General features: G+C 36.3%; 2 protein-coding genes across 4 annotated transcripts in view; one reads left to right on the plus strand and one right to left on the minus strand.

Annotated features, from left to right (window-relative positions):
- Positions 1-19,215, plus strand: part of LOC111197134 (butyrophilin subfamily 2 member A2-like) — a 116,266-nt gene that overhangs the window by 74,108 nt on the left and 22,943 nt on the right. The window lies entirely within an intron of this gene.
- LOC125787802 (uncharacterized) lies at positions 8,718-18,333 on the minus strand. Of its 3 annotated transcripts, XM_049472538.1 has the most exons (9): positions 18,155-18,333; positions 17,259-17,444; positions 14,893-15,073; positions 14,357-14,518; positions 13,618-13,705; positions 13,016-13,460; positions 12,348-12,519; positions 12,168-12,247; positions 8,718-11,891 (listed from the first exon to the last, which is right to left on the minus strand). In XM_049472538.1, exon 9 carries the CDS (start codon positions 11,591-11,593, stop codon positions 9,140-9,142), a length of 2,454 nt encoding a protein of 817 aa, XP_049328495.1. In that variant the 5' UTR covers positions 11,594-11,891; positions 12,168-12,247; positions 12,348-12,519; positions 13,016-13,460; positions 13,618-13,705; positions 14,357-14,518; positions 14,893-15,073; positions 17,259-17,444; positions 18,155-18,333; the 3' UTR covers positions 8,718-9,139. The 3 variants fall into 3 exon arrangements, with proteins under 3 accessions (XP_049328495.1, XP_049328494.1, XP_049328496.1); XM_049472537.1 differs by lacking the exon at positions 18,155-18,333 and having other exon boundaries at positions 17,259-17,551; XM_049472539.1 differs by lacking the exon at positions 18,155-18,333 and having other exon boundaries at positions 17,259-17,546.

Consider the following 19,215-nt stretch of genomic DNA (forward strand, 5'->3'; position numbering starts at 1 on the left):
CTAAAATCCACTTTATTAATAACATACTGATATATAGTTAATAATCTACCAAGATCATTATTATTATACATATTAAACAGCCGGAACTCTGTCTCTGTTTATCAGACGCTCAGGCACTGAGTGAGGTGGAGATTCATCCATTGCTGGAAAAGACTGCAGATAATCCTCTCCAGCCTCTGTTCATAGGTTAGTCAAACTACCTTTAATCTCAGGAAATGTTTAAAGGTGTGTTGTTTATCAATGTCATGTTTATAGCAGTAGAAAATGATAATTTATAATCTATTATAATCTATTAATTTATTAATTCAGTTAAAAAAATTGACAAATTCTAAATGCTGACAAAATTTAATTAATTTACATTGAGTTATGCTGCCATGTGCTGAGAATTAAAGGGAAATATTGAATTTATATGTATTTGACCAGATATTCTTCAGATATGAAATCATTTAGAGACTAATTTTGTTATAATGGTATAAGGAGCACTCAACTACAAAAACATTAGTGTTTACATGAAACATAAACCTGATAGGTCCATTAATTCTCTTAATATTATCATTATTTAATTACACATCAACAGTGTGCCTTGAACATAACGCCAGAGTCAGAAAAGAGCTTGAAAAAGGCTTTAAATGCATTATTAATTTAGATTACTTTTCTTTTTCTCTGAATGTAACTGCTGCTGCATTTAAGGTGGAATGAGAAACTTGCTAAACGTGTGTGAGGTAATATCTTAAGAATGAGACTCGTCTGGTTTAACTACTCTAGCAGGGTGTAGCAACACTAAGCGTCACTAACATTAGCTTTTCTAAAACTCTGGCTTGTTCTGGAACTGCTGCTCGAGCTGCCATATTTAAGATGGAATTTAAGGTGGAAGGAAAAAGCTTGGGGGGAGGGGGGTGCTATGACTAATTGTGAGAGAGATGCAGGGCGATCTTCAATATTCAACTTTCAGGTTTATGGGCTAGGGTGCAGCTGATTGGTTGCTAGGTTGTTGCTAGGCAGATGCTGTGATTTTACCAGACAGGTGCTATGTGTTTTCGGATAATTAGTGGAACATGTCTAATTGTTTGCTACATGATCTCTGATGGTAACTTAGGCATTGTTAGGAGGCTGCTATGGTATTTCTGGTAGTGGCATTTTTATCTCTGGTAGTTGCTAGGATGTTGCTCATTGGTTGCAACATGATCTTTACTGGTTGCTAGGGTGTTGCTAGGAGGATGTTATGGTATTTCTGATGTTGGCATTTTTATCTTTTAACTTTGCTAGGTGGTTGCTGTTGTGTCAGCAGCAGGTTTTATTGCAATTCTGAGATCAGATCTCCTTTGTTAACAATTTCCTACATAATTAATAATAATCCATCAAGATCAATGAGAGAAAAACTGCTTCTATATTAAACAGCAGTATCTCTGTATCTCTATCAGAAACTCAGATACTGTATGAAGTGGAGGAACAGCAGCAGCTTCAACCTCAGACTGAAGATACTCCTCACCAGCCTACAGAGTCTACAGGTTGATCAAATATTTCTATTTTATACAATGTGTGTTCATTTTGATTAATCATTTTCTAACTAAGTAACTGGTTTAATAGTGTATCTTTTTTTATCAACATTGTGTTTGTAGGAGGAAATCATGATCAAGATCCTCAAAGAAATCAGACCCCACCACCTCCTGCAGGTCAGTCTGGCTTAGAGGAGGTTCAGAGTGGTTCAGCTGTCTAAGTGTTGTAGGGTATTTAGGTTGTTTCTACTATATAATTAACTTCATTAATTAATATATATGTGTATTTTCTCTACACTGTATTTATATGCATTTGATCACATATTCTTCAGATATGAAATTATGTAGAGACTAATTTTGTTATAATGGTATAAGGAGCACTCAACTACAAAAACATTAGTGTTTACATGAAAAATAAACCTGATAGGTCCATTAATTCTCTTAATATTATCATTATTTAATTACACATCAACAGTGTGCCTTGAACATAACGCCAGAGTCAGAAAAGAGCTTGAAAAAGGCTTTAAATGCATTATTAATTTGTTTAGATTACTTTTCTTTTACTCTGAATGTAACTGCTGCTGCATTTAAGGTGGAATGAGAAACTTGCTAAACGTGTGTGAGGTAATATCTTAAGAATGAGACTCATCTGGTTTAAATACTCTAGCAGGGTGTAGCAACACTAAGAGTCACTAGCGTTAGCTTTTCTAAAACTACGGCTTGTTCTGGAACTGCTGCTCGAGCTGCCATATTTAAGGTGGAAGGAAAAAGCTTGGGGGGTGCTATGGCTAAATTGCGTGAGATGCAGGGCAATTCTGCAACTTCTTCTTCAACTTTCAGGTTTATGGGCTAGGGTGCAGCTGATGGGTTGCTAGGGTTCACTGGTGTAGCGCTGAAAAGTAGTATTAGCTTAAAGCTAGCATTACGACTCTTAAACAATGGTCCAGTGATTCTCAGGAGGTAAATGTACACAGAATAAAACGTACAGGGGTCTGAACAGATTTATTTACCACAGAATGTGACAGAGGCCAGTTTTTGAAAATACCATTAATTTTTTTTATTAACCTGAACCAGTTAAACACAGAACCCCAAAAATGGGCATAAATAACATGGCGTTGACTACAAAATGACAACACGACTTCAGTTGTCTATTAGTAGAACTGCTAGTAAAAAAATAGTAAAAACTGCTTCTTTTATACAACGTGTGTGTTCATTTTGATTAATCATTTTTTAACCAAGGAACTGAAACCAGACCTTATCACCTCCTGCAGGTCAGTCTGGGTTAGAGGGGGTTCAGGGTGGTGCAGCTGTCTAAACGTTGGAGTGTATTTAGGTGGTTTCGTCTACTGTATAGAATTAACCTAATTAATTAATATATATATATATATATGTGTGTGTGTGTGTGTATTCTCTACACAGTGTTTTTAGGAAGAGATCAGAATCAGAATGCTGGAGCAAACCACAATTCATCACCACCTGCAGGTAAATATGAGTCAGTAGGGGCTCCAGATTGGTGCAGATATCCAAGCACTGAAGTGTTGCTGTATGCTATAATATATTAGTCTATAGTTAATTCAGTTATTTTCTATACTGAGATAGAATTCACTTTTTTAATCAACATCTGTATGTCTTCTTTTTACACTGTGTTTTTAGGAGGAAATAATGACCAAGATAATCAACTAAATATGAACTCTCCTCCACCTGCAGGTAAAAGTGTGTTAGAACAGAATAAATATCTCAGACAAAACACTTTATTCAAATTAAAATATTTGATATGAAGTGCATTTCAGTAAAACATCTCTTATTAACTATAAGTTTATATTTTATAAGTTTGATCACTTACCTAAAATAAATTAAACAGAAGAAACACTAATTGTTTGCAGAAATTTCTAATTATCTCTAAAATTAATTTAATGAACACATATCTATAACCTCAAATTTGGGACCCCACTGTGGAGCTGATAAAGCTATTTTTTATTGTAGACAGAATAAATCCAGGATATTTGATCTGTTCAGCTTCATTTCGTTTATTAATATACTGTGTCGACTGACAGTGTTTTCAATAGGATGTGCAGTGCAGATGTCTGTGTAGTAAACACAGGTTTAATAAATCAGGTTTACCTGCACCTGAACAGCTGTTTAGCTAAAATTATAGAAGTATATTATAGTTGGGTTTGATTGATTAAATTTGCTCAAGAATTTGAACCACACCAACAGTGAAAACTAACCAGAGTCTGTCTCAACCAAACCAAATAGTGCTGGTTTGAAAACACCCTTACAGGGCTATTTTTGTGGTATTTTTCAAACTGTCCCAACCTTTTGGGTTTGTACATGCAGACTTGCAATAATTCAGCTCCTTTTATAATAAATTTAATTGTAGTCTGTGTTTATTCATCATAGACCTTTTGATTTTAACATAAAATCAACTGAAAAATCACAGTGAGCTCAGTCCCAAAGAGCCACATACTGCAGGTACTATAATACTCCCGTACTGCACTACAGTAGAGTTTATACAATAGAAAAATATATCTTTGTTTGAGTAAAATTGAGTAAAGGAAGTGGAGCACATAGTGAAGAGCATTCCCTACTGACTAGAATCAAATAAACACTATGTTATGATTTATATTAATGTTGTAATAATTGATGTGAATCTGCTCTGTGTTTGTAGATTGGTGGCAGCAGATGAAAAGGTTTAAAGGTAAGAAATTAAATTTAAGGTTTTAATAAAGCTCTACTATAATCAGAGTAATATAATAAAATATTCCTCTGTTTCTGCAGTGAAAATCAACATAGACCCAGCAGAAACTCCAGAGTTCTTCAGAATAACACACACAGGAAAGATGGTGAACTGCACTCAACCTATAGAGATTCATGAAGAAGAGGAACGTAAAATCTTCAGTCTGTGTAAAGAGAGGTTCAGCTCTGGTCAGCAGTACTGGGAGCTGAAGGTGAAGGAGTATCATAATCAGAAACTCTCCTGGTATGTCGGGGTGGCAGCTGAAGAGGCTGAGAGAATTCGCAGGATCCCATTAATCCCACAGAAGGGATTCTGGGTTCTCTGTTACAAGGAGGGAAAAGGAGTTTATATCAGAGAGTCACCAGTAATGCCAATACTATTACCTGGTGTTAGTGATGATCTCAGTGTTATAGGAGTGTTTTTAGACTGTGATAATCACACTCTGTCCTTCTATAACGCTGAAACACAATCACTCATCTACACTTACACCAGTGTAACAATCAGAACATCACTGCGTCCTCTGATCAGCCCTGGAATACGAGATAAAATACCTGTACACATCTGTTGGATCAATAATCCCATTTTAGCATCTGGAAGCAGAAAGACAAAGCGAATCTCTGCTCGTAGTTCACACCCAGAGAATCAGAGTCCAGCTCTAAAGCTAAAGCAGGAAATGTAATGTGTCTTTATACGTATACACTTGAACAGTGGAGCAGAAAGGATAAATTAAAATTCTTCTTCTTTTTCTTCTTCTTTTTTTATGAATGAATAAAGCATTGTCCATATATATGCAGTGTGTTGCAACAGCATGTTAAATGGTGTATATAGTGGCAAACCTCTTTTTGTTTTATTTTTTTAATGTAACTTTTAGTGTTTGATTTAAACCTACATAAACTTTTATTATACTTCACTGTAAACCATTTTCTCCTCAGTGCATACAATCAGTTTATGGAAAATGCCAACTGGACACTACATCACTTTCAGCATTGGGTACCACTTTAAAATAAGGCTCCTTTATAAAGATTTATAAATAGTTTATAAAGGAATGTATTAATTTGATTACTTTAAGAACAATGATTAAGCTGTTATAACACAGAATAGAAAGAGCAACAGCGGCCTGCCGTTTGCCAAATAATGATTTCACATCACCTCTAAAGATCTTTCTGGATGTTCTCTATTTTCTTTTCTATCAGACAGCTTTAACATATCTGATCAAAAATGTATTTTTTAACTACATAGTAAATATAATGTAGTGTATACTAAAATATTAAATGACTAAACTAACTTTCTATATTTTATTAGACTATTATTAGGTTAATGTGGGGTAAGTAATATCAAAAATCTTATTTGTTACACATAATTTTGTTACACACATTTTTCAGTGTTTGACATTTTTGTTTACTGTTTTTTTTTTAAGAAAAGTGTAATGCATTTTTTAATAAAGTTAATAAAATTAAGTCTGTTATACAGTATCCCTCACATTTCTGCAAATATTTTATTATGTCTTTTCAATGAAACTTATTTATTTAGAATTAGAGTTTAGAGTTAAGAGTAGTGCAGCCTGTAAAACAGTGACCACAAACACACTTCCAGACCACTGAAGGTAAAGGTGATGGACTGGGTACTGTGACGCTGTCTACTGTTCTCACTGAGGCGGCTCAGGGATTATGTCACACACAGCGCCGTGCGCAGTGCTAGTGCCTATAAATGTAATGGTCCAACAAAGGTAATTTAAAAACCAGGACATTTCCTCACTTTTGGAAAAAAAAGTCGTGAAATACAGGACATGGTTGGTCACCAACCAAGTTAAACAAAGTAGGGTCAAAAGCGATAAACTGGGACATAGAGGGCTAAACATACCGGAGTACACAGTTCAGGGTCAAACACAGGCAGAGCAAAAATACAGGGCAGGCAAAAATCTGAGTGGGGGTACACGGAAAAATAGTAATATACAGAAGAAAAAAAAATCTCATTTAATGTCCCAGTTTTCACTAGGTTAGTTTAACTGACTATTTAGACTTTTTCTGCCTGCATTTAATCTGCCTTTTGTGCCCTGTTGTGCCTCATTGGTGCCGGGGGATCATGTGACTTCACTATCCAATCAGTACAGGCGGCTCTTACGAATAGCGAATCAAATATTAAGGAGGGAGAGCACATCAGATTCAACATCACCACATTTAAAACACCTCTATGGACATTTACTGTGTATAATCTTAAGAGATAGAAGTGAAGATGAGAAAAACACATATAAGCCTGAAACACACATTAAAGGCATCTCCTTACCCAGTTTTCCGTCTTTTAGCCCAAAAGGGGGCAAACGCACAAGTAAATCTCACACCAGTACTCAGATAAGCAGGTAAGCAGCAGTTCATTCTTCTAATTCATGTATTTGAAAATCGTCTCTGATTCTGTTACATCCACTGCTGTCAGTATGTCAGTGTCCTGGTGGCAACCCTATTCATACCTGGCCAAACAGGTGTTAGAACTCGAGAGAATTACTTCCTGAAGGCGTCACATGATCACCAGAGTCTCTGAGTGGTGTGTTCTGGGTAGTGTAGTCTTGTCTGAGTGGTGTGTTCTGGGTAGTGTAGTCTTGTCTGAGTGGTGTGTTCTGGGTAGTGTAGTCTTGTCTGAGTGGTGTGTTCTGGGTAGTGTAGTCTTGTCTGAGTGGTGTGTTCTGGGTAGTGTAGTCTTGTCTGAGTGGTGTGTTCTGGGTAGTGTAGTCTTGTGAAGCTGAATCGCAGACAGAGCTGAGTGTGGGGAAAACGGAAGCATTTACAGCTTACACTTACAGCTTAAATATATATATATATTTTTTTGCTGTGTCTTATTTTAAATGAACACTTTAAAAAAATTGTCCTACGTGTGGAGAAAAAAAATGTATCAACACAGTTAAGTGTTCCATTGATTTACTCTAAAAATATAACATTTTAAAACTATAATGAGTGGAATCATATGTTATCTAAGAGATGTGATAAAATCTACTATTTTAGAATCAATTTAAAACTTGAACTTTTTAAAGTGTGCTGTGAATAAACACATAAGCAAAGTTTATAAGCATTGAATTCCACACTCTGACATGCCAAAAGACATTATGTACACTATGAAGTGTTACCTCAAGGAACTACATAGGATCACTCACATCAGTATAAGTTGGGAGGTGTTATCTTATGAGTGAGGATGAACACTGACCAGCATGCTCATGGTAAGGTCACATGAGTTATGGGATTTGGAGTGAAGACTGAGTTTAAGTCTGTTCTAAGAGGTCTAAGACGTTTAGAGGTGCTTCAGATCATTGTCCTGCTGCCTAACCCAACTGCCATTAAGCCTCTGATCATAATCTGATCGACTATATATTAAACCTCTGCTAAACCTATTCATAAAATTAGAGAACACAATAAACATCCACACATACTATATATAATAATTAGAGTAATGGAGTTGAGATGTCACACATTTTAGAAATGAATTTATTTGCTTATATAAAACATGCTAACTGGTTATACACATGATTATACACTTACAAGTGAAGGAATAAACAATCTCAGAATTCTTGAAACATTTCTTGGAACATTTTCCCCTCTCCTTTGTTAGTGTTATCAGAAGAGTGCAATACATCAGTGCTATGCACAAAAATAAAACCAAAATTTGTATTTACACAGTAAATACACAGTAAGACATTAATGATCAATTTAAGACTTTTTAAGGATGTGTGGTCACCCTGTATTAGTAAATTCTTTGGACAAATCCTACATATGATGGTATGGTCCCCAGCATCTGCTCTCTGACATAGCATTTTCTTCCTGTTCTCAGCAGTGTTGGCGTAAACATGGAAGACAACTAATATGTTGCAGAGATATTTACAGGGATAATTTAGAGAAAAATCAATTGAGGAAAAACGTAGTTAATGGCTTCCTACATTACACAATCAACCATGCTAACACACACACCAACCGTCTCTGTTCATTTCTTATATAAAAGATCAGAATTTAGCTCAGTGTTTTGTGCAGCAGGTGTCCATTAAATCATGTGTCTATTACATGGCAACAATGAAGATGAAGTGTCAGTCTAAAGCACAAAAAAGAAATCTACAAACATATTAAAAAAACTATTAAATGTACAGAAGAATATCAGTTTAAAGAATGAGGTCATTCCTTATATTTCCCTCAGCAAAACTGCTATTACACTCTAAGAAATAGAAGTACAGATTTGTACTTAAAAGAGTACAAAGGCTTGTCGCTGGGGCTGTACCTTATTGCGGTACAATAGTGTACCTTTTAGTTTAAGTCCTTTTTTGTACCCATATTTTTGTACCATTTAAGGTACTATTCTGTACCCCAAGAGACTAAAATGTACCTTAAGACTAGGGTACAAAATTGTACCCTTTTCAAGAGGTCCCAAAATGTACTTTTAAAGGTACCACCCCAGCGACAAGCTATTTTGGACCCTATAGGTACCGAAATGTACCAGACCACACACATTAATGTTGTTCAATGCTTTTTATTTAGTAGTACGCAGATTATCATTTCAAAAGGGCTTTAAGCAACACAACCATTGCAAATTCAGCCCAACTGCAATTTAATAAATGATTACATAACCACTACAAGCATCTAAAAAACAGCAAATGGTATAGAACTGTACATGGCATCAACAACCATATAAAAACACCAATGTTTAGATCATGGGAATTTCTACAAAAAGGCCAGCATTTTTAAAATGAACATGACAATGTCTGACAAACTGTTGACAAAAATGACAAACTGTTAATTTCTGGATCTCTGAACGCTGTGGGAGAACGGAGATGTGCTACTCAAAGATAGGTACTTTTTAAATCATGTTTTACACCGGAGTTCTCCTTTAAAAAACAAACAAAACAAAAAAAAACATTCAATTCTGAATTCACGTTTTAGACTAAATATTTCATTGAAACGAAAAGATTATCATCAACAGAATACGTGTCAAGAGCTTGATGATCCAATTCCTTTCCTGGAATTTGTAAAGTCCAATCTTTGTCAAGTGTGACACGATATGCATGGAAATGACCATCGAATGACACTGGAACCAATATTTTACCACACATAACCCACAAAGTGTCAATGTTTAGTATGTACTTCACCTTCCAGAACAATGGAATCATTTCTGTGTGCAGATGGCTTATTACAAATACATCGCCAAGGGAATATTTAACATTGTTCACTGACACACAAGATACACGTTGAAGTACCTTGTCTTGAAACTGAACATCCCTCAGAGCATCATTGCAAATAAGAGCCTTCTGTAGCTCTGCTGGTAGAGATGAAAAGGGTGTGCTTACACTTTTGCTGAGCGTCTCCTCAAAATCACATAGTAGCCCTTTAGAGGAAAACTCCCAGCACTGTTTCATCTGATGACGGTTGCTCAAAGTTGAGGTTATGTTTCTGAAATTTTTACATGTGCTAGCAATGTTCTTAAAATATTGGTGTTTGCTTTCAAACCTCATACACCACAAAGCACGAAGAGGACCAAACATTAGCATAAGTCTGGGATAATGTGTTAAAAAATGACATTTGGGAGTTAAAACGTTCCCAAAAACATTTGTCATCTCAGTCAGAAATTCTTGTACAACAAATTCCAGAACAGCAAGTTCATCTTTTCTCACTGTAGGAGCCATAACTACATCTGTGATTTCAGCACACAGTTTGAACACACGCCAGTATGGACTATCAGGTGGAACATGGTCTGCCATCAAGAAAGGCAGCAATCTGAATAGACACCACTTTTGACTGGCTGACCCAACAATGGCAGAATTTCGAAGTAGTTTTTCAGAGAGAAGCACTGGCTTGTTTGCCCTGTCATTTTTCCCAATGGTCATGCTTTTGAGCTCATTATTTATCTCCTGTATGGTTATGTGCTTTTGTTTATGAGCTTCACAAATGACCAATTTCATTACAAGAGGCAGCACTCCTTCTAGCAAATCATGCATGATATCAGGAGGAAGACAGCTTGTGACATCAAAGTAATCTAGCATATCAAATTTACAAGTACCATGTACACCGTACAAAGCAGCACTTGCTGGATCATTTTCTACACACTCAAGGTGATACCTGTGCACTTCTGCTGTCCTAAGAACAAAACTTTCCTCCCGGAATTTTTGTTTCATCTCAGAATAAGAGGCCATGCAGTACCGACAAATTCTGCCACTGTTAAAAGACATTGTAAACCCACCTATCATGTGAGCAGACAGGTTATCACATGAAAATGTAGCCAGGGCAGCATTAATTCTGCACTCGTGTCCGTTAACATTTAGGACGAACCCTTCAGTTGAGAGCTTTTTTAGGTCATCTACCACTGGTTGGAGTATAACATCAAGCCCACACTCTTTTAGATGAGAACAGCGAACAAGCAAAGCTAAATGTATGTGACTGAGTTTCGAGCGATACCTTGTACTGACATTGCCAACACTATAATAAAATGCACACATCTTGTACTTGCTTCTCTTAGAGCCTAAAGGGTTAACAATTTCAAATTCATCTTCATAAAAATGAAGTCTTAGAGCCTGTGGGTGGTCTTTAAAATATGAATGTTCTTTAAAATAAATTCCATCAGTGTAGTCCAACAAAATCTGATCGTCTCTAATTTTATGAGCATCTGCAACAATCTCTTCCCAGACATCTTCAAGAGAACAATATTTTTTCAATACCTCTGCAATGGGTACATAAGAAAAAGTGCCAATTTTGTTTCCAGAAGCATTTCTTAGTTCATAGTTAAAGGGTTCTGTCATATCCATTTTAGATTTACAGTGTTCTTTAATCATGTGTGGAGAACGAATTACATCACAAGCTTTGTCAAAGAAATCAGGGGTGGATAAAACTTGCTGAAGTTCAGGGCACTCTGAAATAGGGAAGCCATTTTTTTCAAGATGATAAGAGATGAATAAGTCATAGTTCTCTTTAAAAAAACAAAATAAAAAGTTTAAATCATGAACAATATCTTGTTGAACTGACAGAGGAAGGTGGTTTTTTTCCCTGCATTTTAGAATAAAGCCAAAAAGGTTCTCCCTTAAATTTTCAAGCAGTTTATCAATACTTGGTGGGGTAGACTGCTGGGTTAAATCTGCATCAAAAGTGTTGTCTTGTTCCACTACTGATTCTTCATTAACTTCTTCGTTGCTCCCAGGGGAAGGAAAAACACTGTGTTTGTGTTTTCTGTACACGTGTCTTCTGTAAGAATGGTACTTGGAAAAAGTAGAACAGCAATCATTTATACCACAAGTAATGCTAAAGTGAGCTTTGTGTGCATGTACAAGTCCAATGTGTTGTATAAGCTTTACAAGGGTGAAAGTTCTACGTGGGCATTTTGGGCATTGGTGCAGTGGAGCCATAGATCTACAGAAGATTCATCACTCGTGTCACAGTTACTGGCAATGGCTTGTCTCCTTCCTCCTTGATGTGTAGAATGCACCTCTGGAGAAATGTCATGGTATTTCTCAGCCGTGGAGGGTATGCAATGTTGAAGGTGAAATACATACAAAAGGTTGTGATGAAGGCCTCATCTATCGCAGCACAAGTGCACACCTCAACTCCATCAACCTTCACCACACTCTGACTTCGTCTAGAAATGGCAGTTTTCCAATCCTTGTCTTTCAGCTGAATTGTAGGATACGGCGTGGCAGGTTCACCCTACAGATAAACAGTAGAGAAAAAAAAAAACATTGATACAAATCAGTATCTTTTCTTTCTGTGGTCATCTCCACTCAGCTAATTACTGTTGTTATCATATATATATATATATATAATTTAATATTCCTGACACCTATAAATAGCTGTAATGCAGCACAGCATAAAAGTAGTAACAACAAACTGCAAAATACATGCACTTATGTCATGCTGCTAGTGAGGCTTACACAAAAAGACAGCCTTGACCTTGAATGTTGGTATGTGGCAACATTTTCTTACCTCTCCAAGTGAAATGAGGTGGTCAATGTTCTCCCTGAAGATGGATGGCAAAAAAACAAGTCCACCCCTGAAGTCAATGCCTGTTATGTGAAGAACAAAAGTGCTTTAATAAGAACTCAGCACGAGGACAAAAGCCACCCACTGATGTAATAATTCTACATTTGGGTCAAAAATCACAACCTGGAAGGTCCTCAGCCAGAGCTTCCTCTCTCGCCTCCACATACAGTTTTTTTAGTGGCAACGTCCCCTTGACAAGTTTCAGCAAATTAGGGAGTAAAGCTGTAAATCCCTCGTTGAAGCGACGACAAATGTTCACCGTCAAAGGATGGATGGCATCAACCTCGTCATACAACTAAGGAGGAAAATAGGCAAAAAGAAAAAAATATATATAATAAATTACTATAGTGTTGCAATAAAGTTTAGTGATTAATACAGCAGGCCGTGTGACAATAATTAATTTTCAGGATTTTCCCGAATTAAAAAAAATTGGATAATTGGTTACATCTAAATATTGTGCGAGACGTGAGTCATTACGTCTCTACTTTCTGTAGCCTCTGTATCCGTGCTTTCCATTTCAGTACATTTTATAAAATTCAAAAGCAGCAGAATTCATCACCCCACACAGCATGTGTGATTGTTGCAAGTTAAATATTGGTGGTCATCCTCGATAACCAATTAAATCTCCCCATCACCCAGGCCTATAAATTAGTTTTGAAAAATAAAAAACCTAGAATAGATGTAGCCTTATTAAAAAGATACAATGTTGGTTCATCACTTGCCACCAACAGTAACATTAGGCACATATAATGGCTATACATCGTTAGTTCCCATTACTTTATTATACTTACCCCTGAGGATGTTCTTAAGAACGGGTATTTCATCAAGATGTTTGTAACGGTCATTCCCTCTGATATTTCTCGACGACGCCATGCAAATGTCTTTTTCATGCGGTCCTTCACGATCGCCAAATCAGGTTGTGTCTTCCTGTACTGTTCATGCAATGCCTTGACATGGGCCTCAACAGATGTAGCATCCTCTCCAACAATGCATGATTCCTTTATCAGAGACACAAGTAATCATTTCATAACCAAAAAGTAAATACTTACATTTTTCCTTTGCCTAAGAGATACTTACCACAAATTTCTTAGTACGCTTGACATGCAAAGTTTCAGGTCCATCTGTTGACTTCCTTGCTTGGTGAAACTTCTCTTTAAACTTTTTGACCTCGGTGTCGTTGAGAAGTGGCGCCCGTTCTGCCTTGAACTTCCTCTTAAGTGACATATGCCAGGTATGCTTTTGATGAACAAGTCAAAACATGCGTACTTTCAGCAATTGCAACACCACCACCAATAAATCTAATATTACACACCAAATTAACAATATTACATCAGATACTTCTGTGAACAGAACTAACTATTTTGTAAATAAATAAATAAACATGCAAACTTACATAACCATTCCCCTCAACATCCTTCAAGAAAGGGTACTTCACAATCAAAGCTTTGGCAACCTGAACATACTCTGCATTGGTAGGATACCTGCACACCAAGAGCAACAAAATCATTTGTCCAGTAATTCTGCAAATCTCACAAAATCCTATGTATAATATTAAAACATTTTGGCACTTCTTATGATAACCTAAGCTCAAATTCAAAGAGCTGAGGCACATTTGCTTTGGACAATTCTCATCTTCGGCCTGAAGTTACCTTGCTTAATGAGTTTTCCCGCTTTGTAAAACACACCCCTGGCCAATTGCTTATTAAACAAATTACATGTTTTGTAGTAAAAATTACTAAACATACTTTAAAAAGACACGTATGCCTAACTGCATGCAAAATTACTGTTTATTTGATTAATTAATTTACTAGGCAAGAATGCAAAACCTGTGGCCTGTGCAGAACCTATATATTATATATATATATATATATATATATATTTTTTTTTTTAGCAAATAAATGATCTTAGCAAATAAATGATAAGAAGTGTTAACTTATGAACTTGTAATTTGGCCCAGGGTGTCAAACGTTTATATATGACTGAGCATTACTTGGTCAACAGCACTATTTAACATGGCATCAGAAGTTTATATATTTAAGATAGTTTCAAGTTTGTACATTTAAAATACCTATACATCATAAACAAGCTATGATTTGATAATCATCCACAGAACTACAGAGACTAGAACTTACATTGTGTACTGTGCCATCATTTCATAGAGTGTCCTAATAATTTTGTTACGATCTCTTGGGACCTTCTGACAACTCTCTTTGGCATCCAGGCGGCTTTGGACATCTTTTGGAAAACACGGAATGGACATCACAGCAGGCAGTCTTTGGCAAACTGGCTCCTTTCTGTAAAACAAAAACAAAAACTAGTATAGAAAGACAGTCAACATCAAACTGCACAAGAAACATTGTGCCAACAGGAGAAACAGATGCTGTTTTTCTTTTTTTTATTGTTTGATGGATGACCCAATCAAAAACAAAGCAGGGGACACAAAGTCTACTCTTTCAGATCTACCTTGCAGCATGTTTAAATTTACACCCAAATAATCAAGCACTTCTGGAGGCACTCTTTGATTCAATAAGATGGAGATGATTCAATAGGGTTGGAACTAAAGTGTGCATGAAGGTGGATCTTCAGGAGCAGAGGTGATTACCACTGACAAACAGACAGTGAACACATTTCAGAAAAACTATGTACATTTAATTTAAAAATGGATTACCTTTCAATTTGAGTCAGGTTTTCTACATCTGGTGTGATATCATCCAAAGAAAGAATTACCTCCTTGTGTTGAGACACAAAATCTCTAAATTTTAATTGTTTTTTGAAAGACTTATCAAAGAGATAAGCAATCATGGCTTCTGTAAGTCCACAGTCAACTGTCTCTCCATCCACATCATTTTCTGAAAGAAAAAAAAAAAAACGACACGACAAATATAAACTGTGAAAAGGAAAACGTAAAAACAGGTTCTTGCACTATTTTTAAAGTCAAATTTAATGCTTAAAGGTTAGGACAATTTTAAGACCTCAATAAATATAGTTTAAGACCCAAACTTGTAGGCATAATTACTATGGCTGAAAATAATTTATTGTGAACCTGTAAAACTTAACCTTTTCTCATTTGTTATACATTTTTTTCCTGATTGTGTTCCAGAACAGAGCCATCTATCTACATACTATCTACTATTAAATGCTTTTGAAGACCTCAAAAAATAATTTAAGACCCCAAAATGTAGTCATAATTTAATTGGGAGAAAATAATTATTTTCAATTCTGTTTCATTGTGATGCAGGATAGAGCCAACATAACATGTAATTTTATAGCTTCCTACACATATGAAAAAAGAGGAAATTATCAATTAAATTGTAGAGATGATGTTTAAAATACTAATACTACCACTAACACCACTGCTACTACTACTTCTACTACTGATTATGATGATAATGATGATGATAATAATAATAATAATAATAATAAAACCATTATAAAGTAACTTTATATATAAGTATGCTTGACAACATAAAACCCCACAAAAACAAACTTTTAAAGCAAGCAGGTTTGGTTTTTACCCCGGGTAGGGTGGGAGGTAAACCGCAGTTCAGAACCGCAGTTGTAAAATGCAGCCTAATTTTTTTTTTTTTTTTTTTGTCTTAGTCAAAACGTATTGGGACCTTCCAGTTAGCTAGCTCACAGTGTACGTTAGCTATCCTGCCACTAAAGTTATCTAGCACTCCCCTGACTTAGTTCTCCTCCTGGACCAAGACGAGGCGAGCGGGGCCGGGCCGAGAGGGGCCCGGCCGGGGGAGCGGAGCCTAGCCTAGCCTAGCCTATCCTATCTGGCAGGGTGCCTGTGTGAATACCTCATCACGCACTGACGTTGCCCAGCTACTGAGGCTGATCGTGTTCACAGCTCTGCTTGGATGCAGTGAATTTTTTTTTATAAATAATACATATCGATATACCACTAAATTAATATCACCATTATTAAAACATTGAGATAAATACAGACGTCGATCACCTTCATCTAACATTCACTGTAAAAATACTTTAACTTTAGTAAGTTACATTAACTGATAGCTCTTAAGTAACTTAGCCTTCTATTTAAATGAGTAGTTAAATGTCACATTAAAGATGCAAAGAGCTGAGACACTTTTTTGGACAATTTTTGTATGTTTTCTTCACACAATTCTAATCTTTGGACTTAACAGTTACCTCAATGGGGTGGGGGGGCGCGTGATCTGCTGTGTCCCTGCAGCATATCAGATGCAGCTTTTATCTATGGAAACGCGCAGCCACGCGCTCTTTTGGCTCTAATTCGGGAACCGTACACCATACAGTAAAACGGAGCACAGAATCCGGAGAGCCAGACGGTTCGGTGTATAACATGACCGCATTCCATCAAATATGGACGTACGAAAAACGGAAATATGAAAATTATGATTTCATATTTTCAAAACCAAGTCATATTTCGCTCTAGATGTTTATTTTCTGAAATGAGATGCAGCAAAATAGGCTAGATAACCGAAAAGCAGAGATTCTAAGCTTTAAAATGGTATATTGGGTGTCTATTGGGTGTCTACATTGAACCTATGACTATTCATAACATAACATAGCCAGATATTAAATATCATATTTTTCTGGCCCGCCGGCGGGCCAGGGCGTGTTAAGAGGTTACGTTAAAGGAAATGCCTGCCATTAGTAATGAAAGCACTGTTATGCAAGCCTAGGTTTCAGTGAACTTGCCAGAGACAAGCTCTTCCCGCACTCAATAGTCACTTAGCATCATTCGAATGATTGCTTGCATGTAGCTGCAACAAGCAGACCTAAATATACTTTGAAAATATATAATTTTCCAAACATTTTTTAATAGTATTAAAGAGACTAACTAAACATAAGTCCTCCTCTAGCTACATTTTCACTAAGTAATGTTACTACTATTATAGCTAACGCTAGCGTTACCTAATTAGCCAGCTAGCATGTTGGTTTATTAGCATTAGCTCTGCTAGCTAGCTAACAGCTCTAATATAACTTACTTTTTTCGAAAGAAAAGTCACATTAAAAGACTTAATAAGATTACAAAGCACTTACCTCTGAACCTCTGAGCCTCCTCTGCTGTTATTTCGACTCCTGCGTCCACCAACTTTTTTATCAGCTCCTCAGTTGAGAGCTGCCTCAGCGCCATTGTCACACTCCTCCCGCCCAGAACAGTGACCGTTAAAATTTAAAAATAAGAGGCTAGTGCCGTGCGCGAGGGCTCCCTCACTCGGTCGCATTCTGTTATTGCAAAATTAGACAGTCAAAGTCATCTGGTTTTGCTGGCAAAGCAAAACTAGTATCTTGAGTTATTGTGTGTGTGTGTGTGTGTGTGTGTGTGTGTGTGTGTGTGTGTGTGAGAGAGAGAGAGAGAAGAGAGAGAGAGAGAGAGAGAGAGAGAGAGAGAGAGAGAGAGAGAGAGAGAGAGAATATTAAGAATTATATGTAATTAGAAAATATAATTTTTACAATAGTCTCTCTCTCTATCTCTCTCACACACACACACAATAACTCAAGATATTAGTTTTGCCTTGAATATATTAGTACAGTAGTAATATTAATAAAATTTGTTTCCAATATTTAATATATATAAAAACGCACATTTTGTTTAAAATACACGAGACTGTCTATAACTGTAGTCTTCATCTAACATTTACTGTGAAAATACTTTAACATAGCTATCTAGCAAAGCTGTTGGTTTATTAGCATTAATAATATTAACATTAATAATATTTGTTTCAAATATTTAACATATATAAACACATGTTAACAAATTTTGTTTAAAAAAATGTGTTTGTATATTAAATATTTGAAACACATTTTACTACTGTGCTAAATATTATTTGTATATTTTAATTTATGTATATTTAATAGGTTTTTTATCAAATGAAAAATGTTTAATTAAAATATATATGGTTTATTAGTACAGTGATACAGAATGCTGAATGTACCTTTAGTGGCTGGTTAAATGGTACAAATTAGTACTTCCTCCTGTTAGAAAAGATTTTGTACTTCAGGGAGAACATATTTGACCCTGTAAAGACCAATACTGTATCTTTGAGGGTACAATTATGTAAAGTGTACCTTTGAGTACAAAACTGTACTCACATCGTACCTCTGTTTTTTAGAGTGTACTACATCAGTGGGTGATGGTAGAATTATCCTGCACTGTTTGATCCTGCTCAGAAACATAAAGATGTGTCAAATGGTACTTTGTGAGTGATGCTGATGTTTATGTGGTTCTTCTGTAGCATCAGTCACAATTTTTTTGGAAGTACATTGATTTTTAAAGGTGTGAGAAGAATTGAGCTGTGTTCCAAAATCTAGGCTGCAGTCAAACGTTTGTGGAGATGCGGATTTCATTTTCCAGCACACTGCCAAAAGCTTCAATTGGTCTTATATAATATTCTAATTCTCCAAGGCACTGAACTACTGAGTTTTCATTGGTTGTAATCTACAGGGGTTGGACAATGAAACTGAAACACCTGTCATTTTAGTGTGGGAGGTTTCATGGCTAAATTGGAGCAGTCTGGTGTCCAATCTTCATTAATTGCACATTATTGCACCAGTAAGAGCAGCAAGAGTGTGAAGGTTAAATTAGCAGAGTAAGAGTTTTGCACAGTTCTGCTCAAAATATTGCAATGCACACAACATTATGGGAGACATACCAGAGTTTAAAAGAGGACAAATTGTTGGTGCACGTCTTGCTGGAGCATCTGTTACCAAGACAGCAAGTCTTTGTGATGCATCAAAAGCCACGGCATCCAGGGTAATGTCAGCATTAACCACCAAGAAGGACCAACCACATCCAACAGGATTAACTGTGGACGCTGTAAGAGGAAGCTGTCTGAAAGGGATGTTCGGCTGCTAACCCGGATTGTATCCAAAAAACATAAAACCACGGCTGATCAAATCACGACAGAATTCAGTGTGCACCTCAACTCTCCTGTTTCCACCAGAACTGTCCGTCACCACAATCAATTATTGTGGTCTAAAACCAGGCGTTTTAGTT

This window comes from Astyanax mexicanus, chromosome 25 (genome assembly GCF_023375975.1).
Source record: "Astyanax mexicanus isolate ESR-SI-001 chromosome 25, AstMex3_surface, whole genome shotgun sequence".
In the NCBI taxonomy this organism is placed as follows: Eukaryota; Metazoa; Chordata; class Actinopteri; order Characiformes; family Acestrorhamphidae; genus Astyanax; species Astyanax mexicanus.

Bases quoted from the DNA above. Each gene is read 5' to 3' on its own strand.
- LOC125787802 (XM_049472538.1), bottom strand. From the start codon at position 11,593: ATGGCTCCACTGCACCAATGCCCAAAATGCCCACGTAGAACTTTCACC.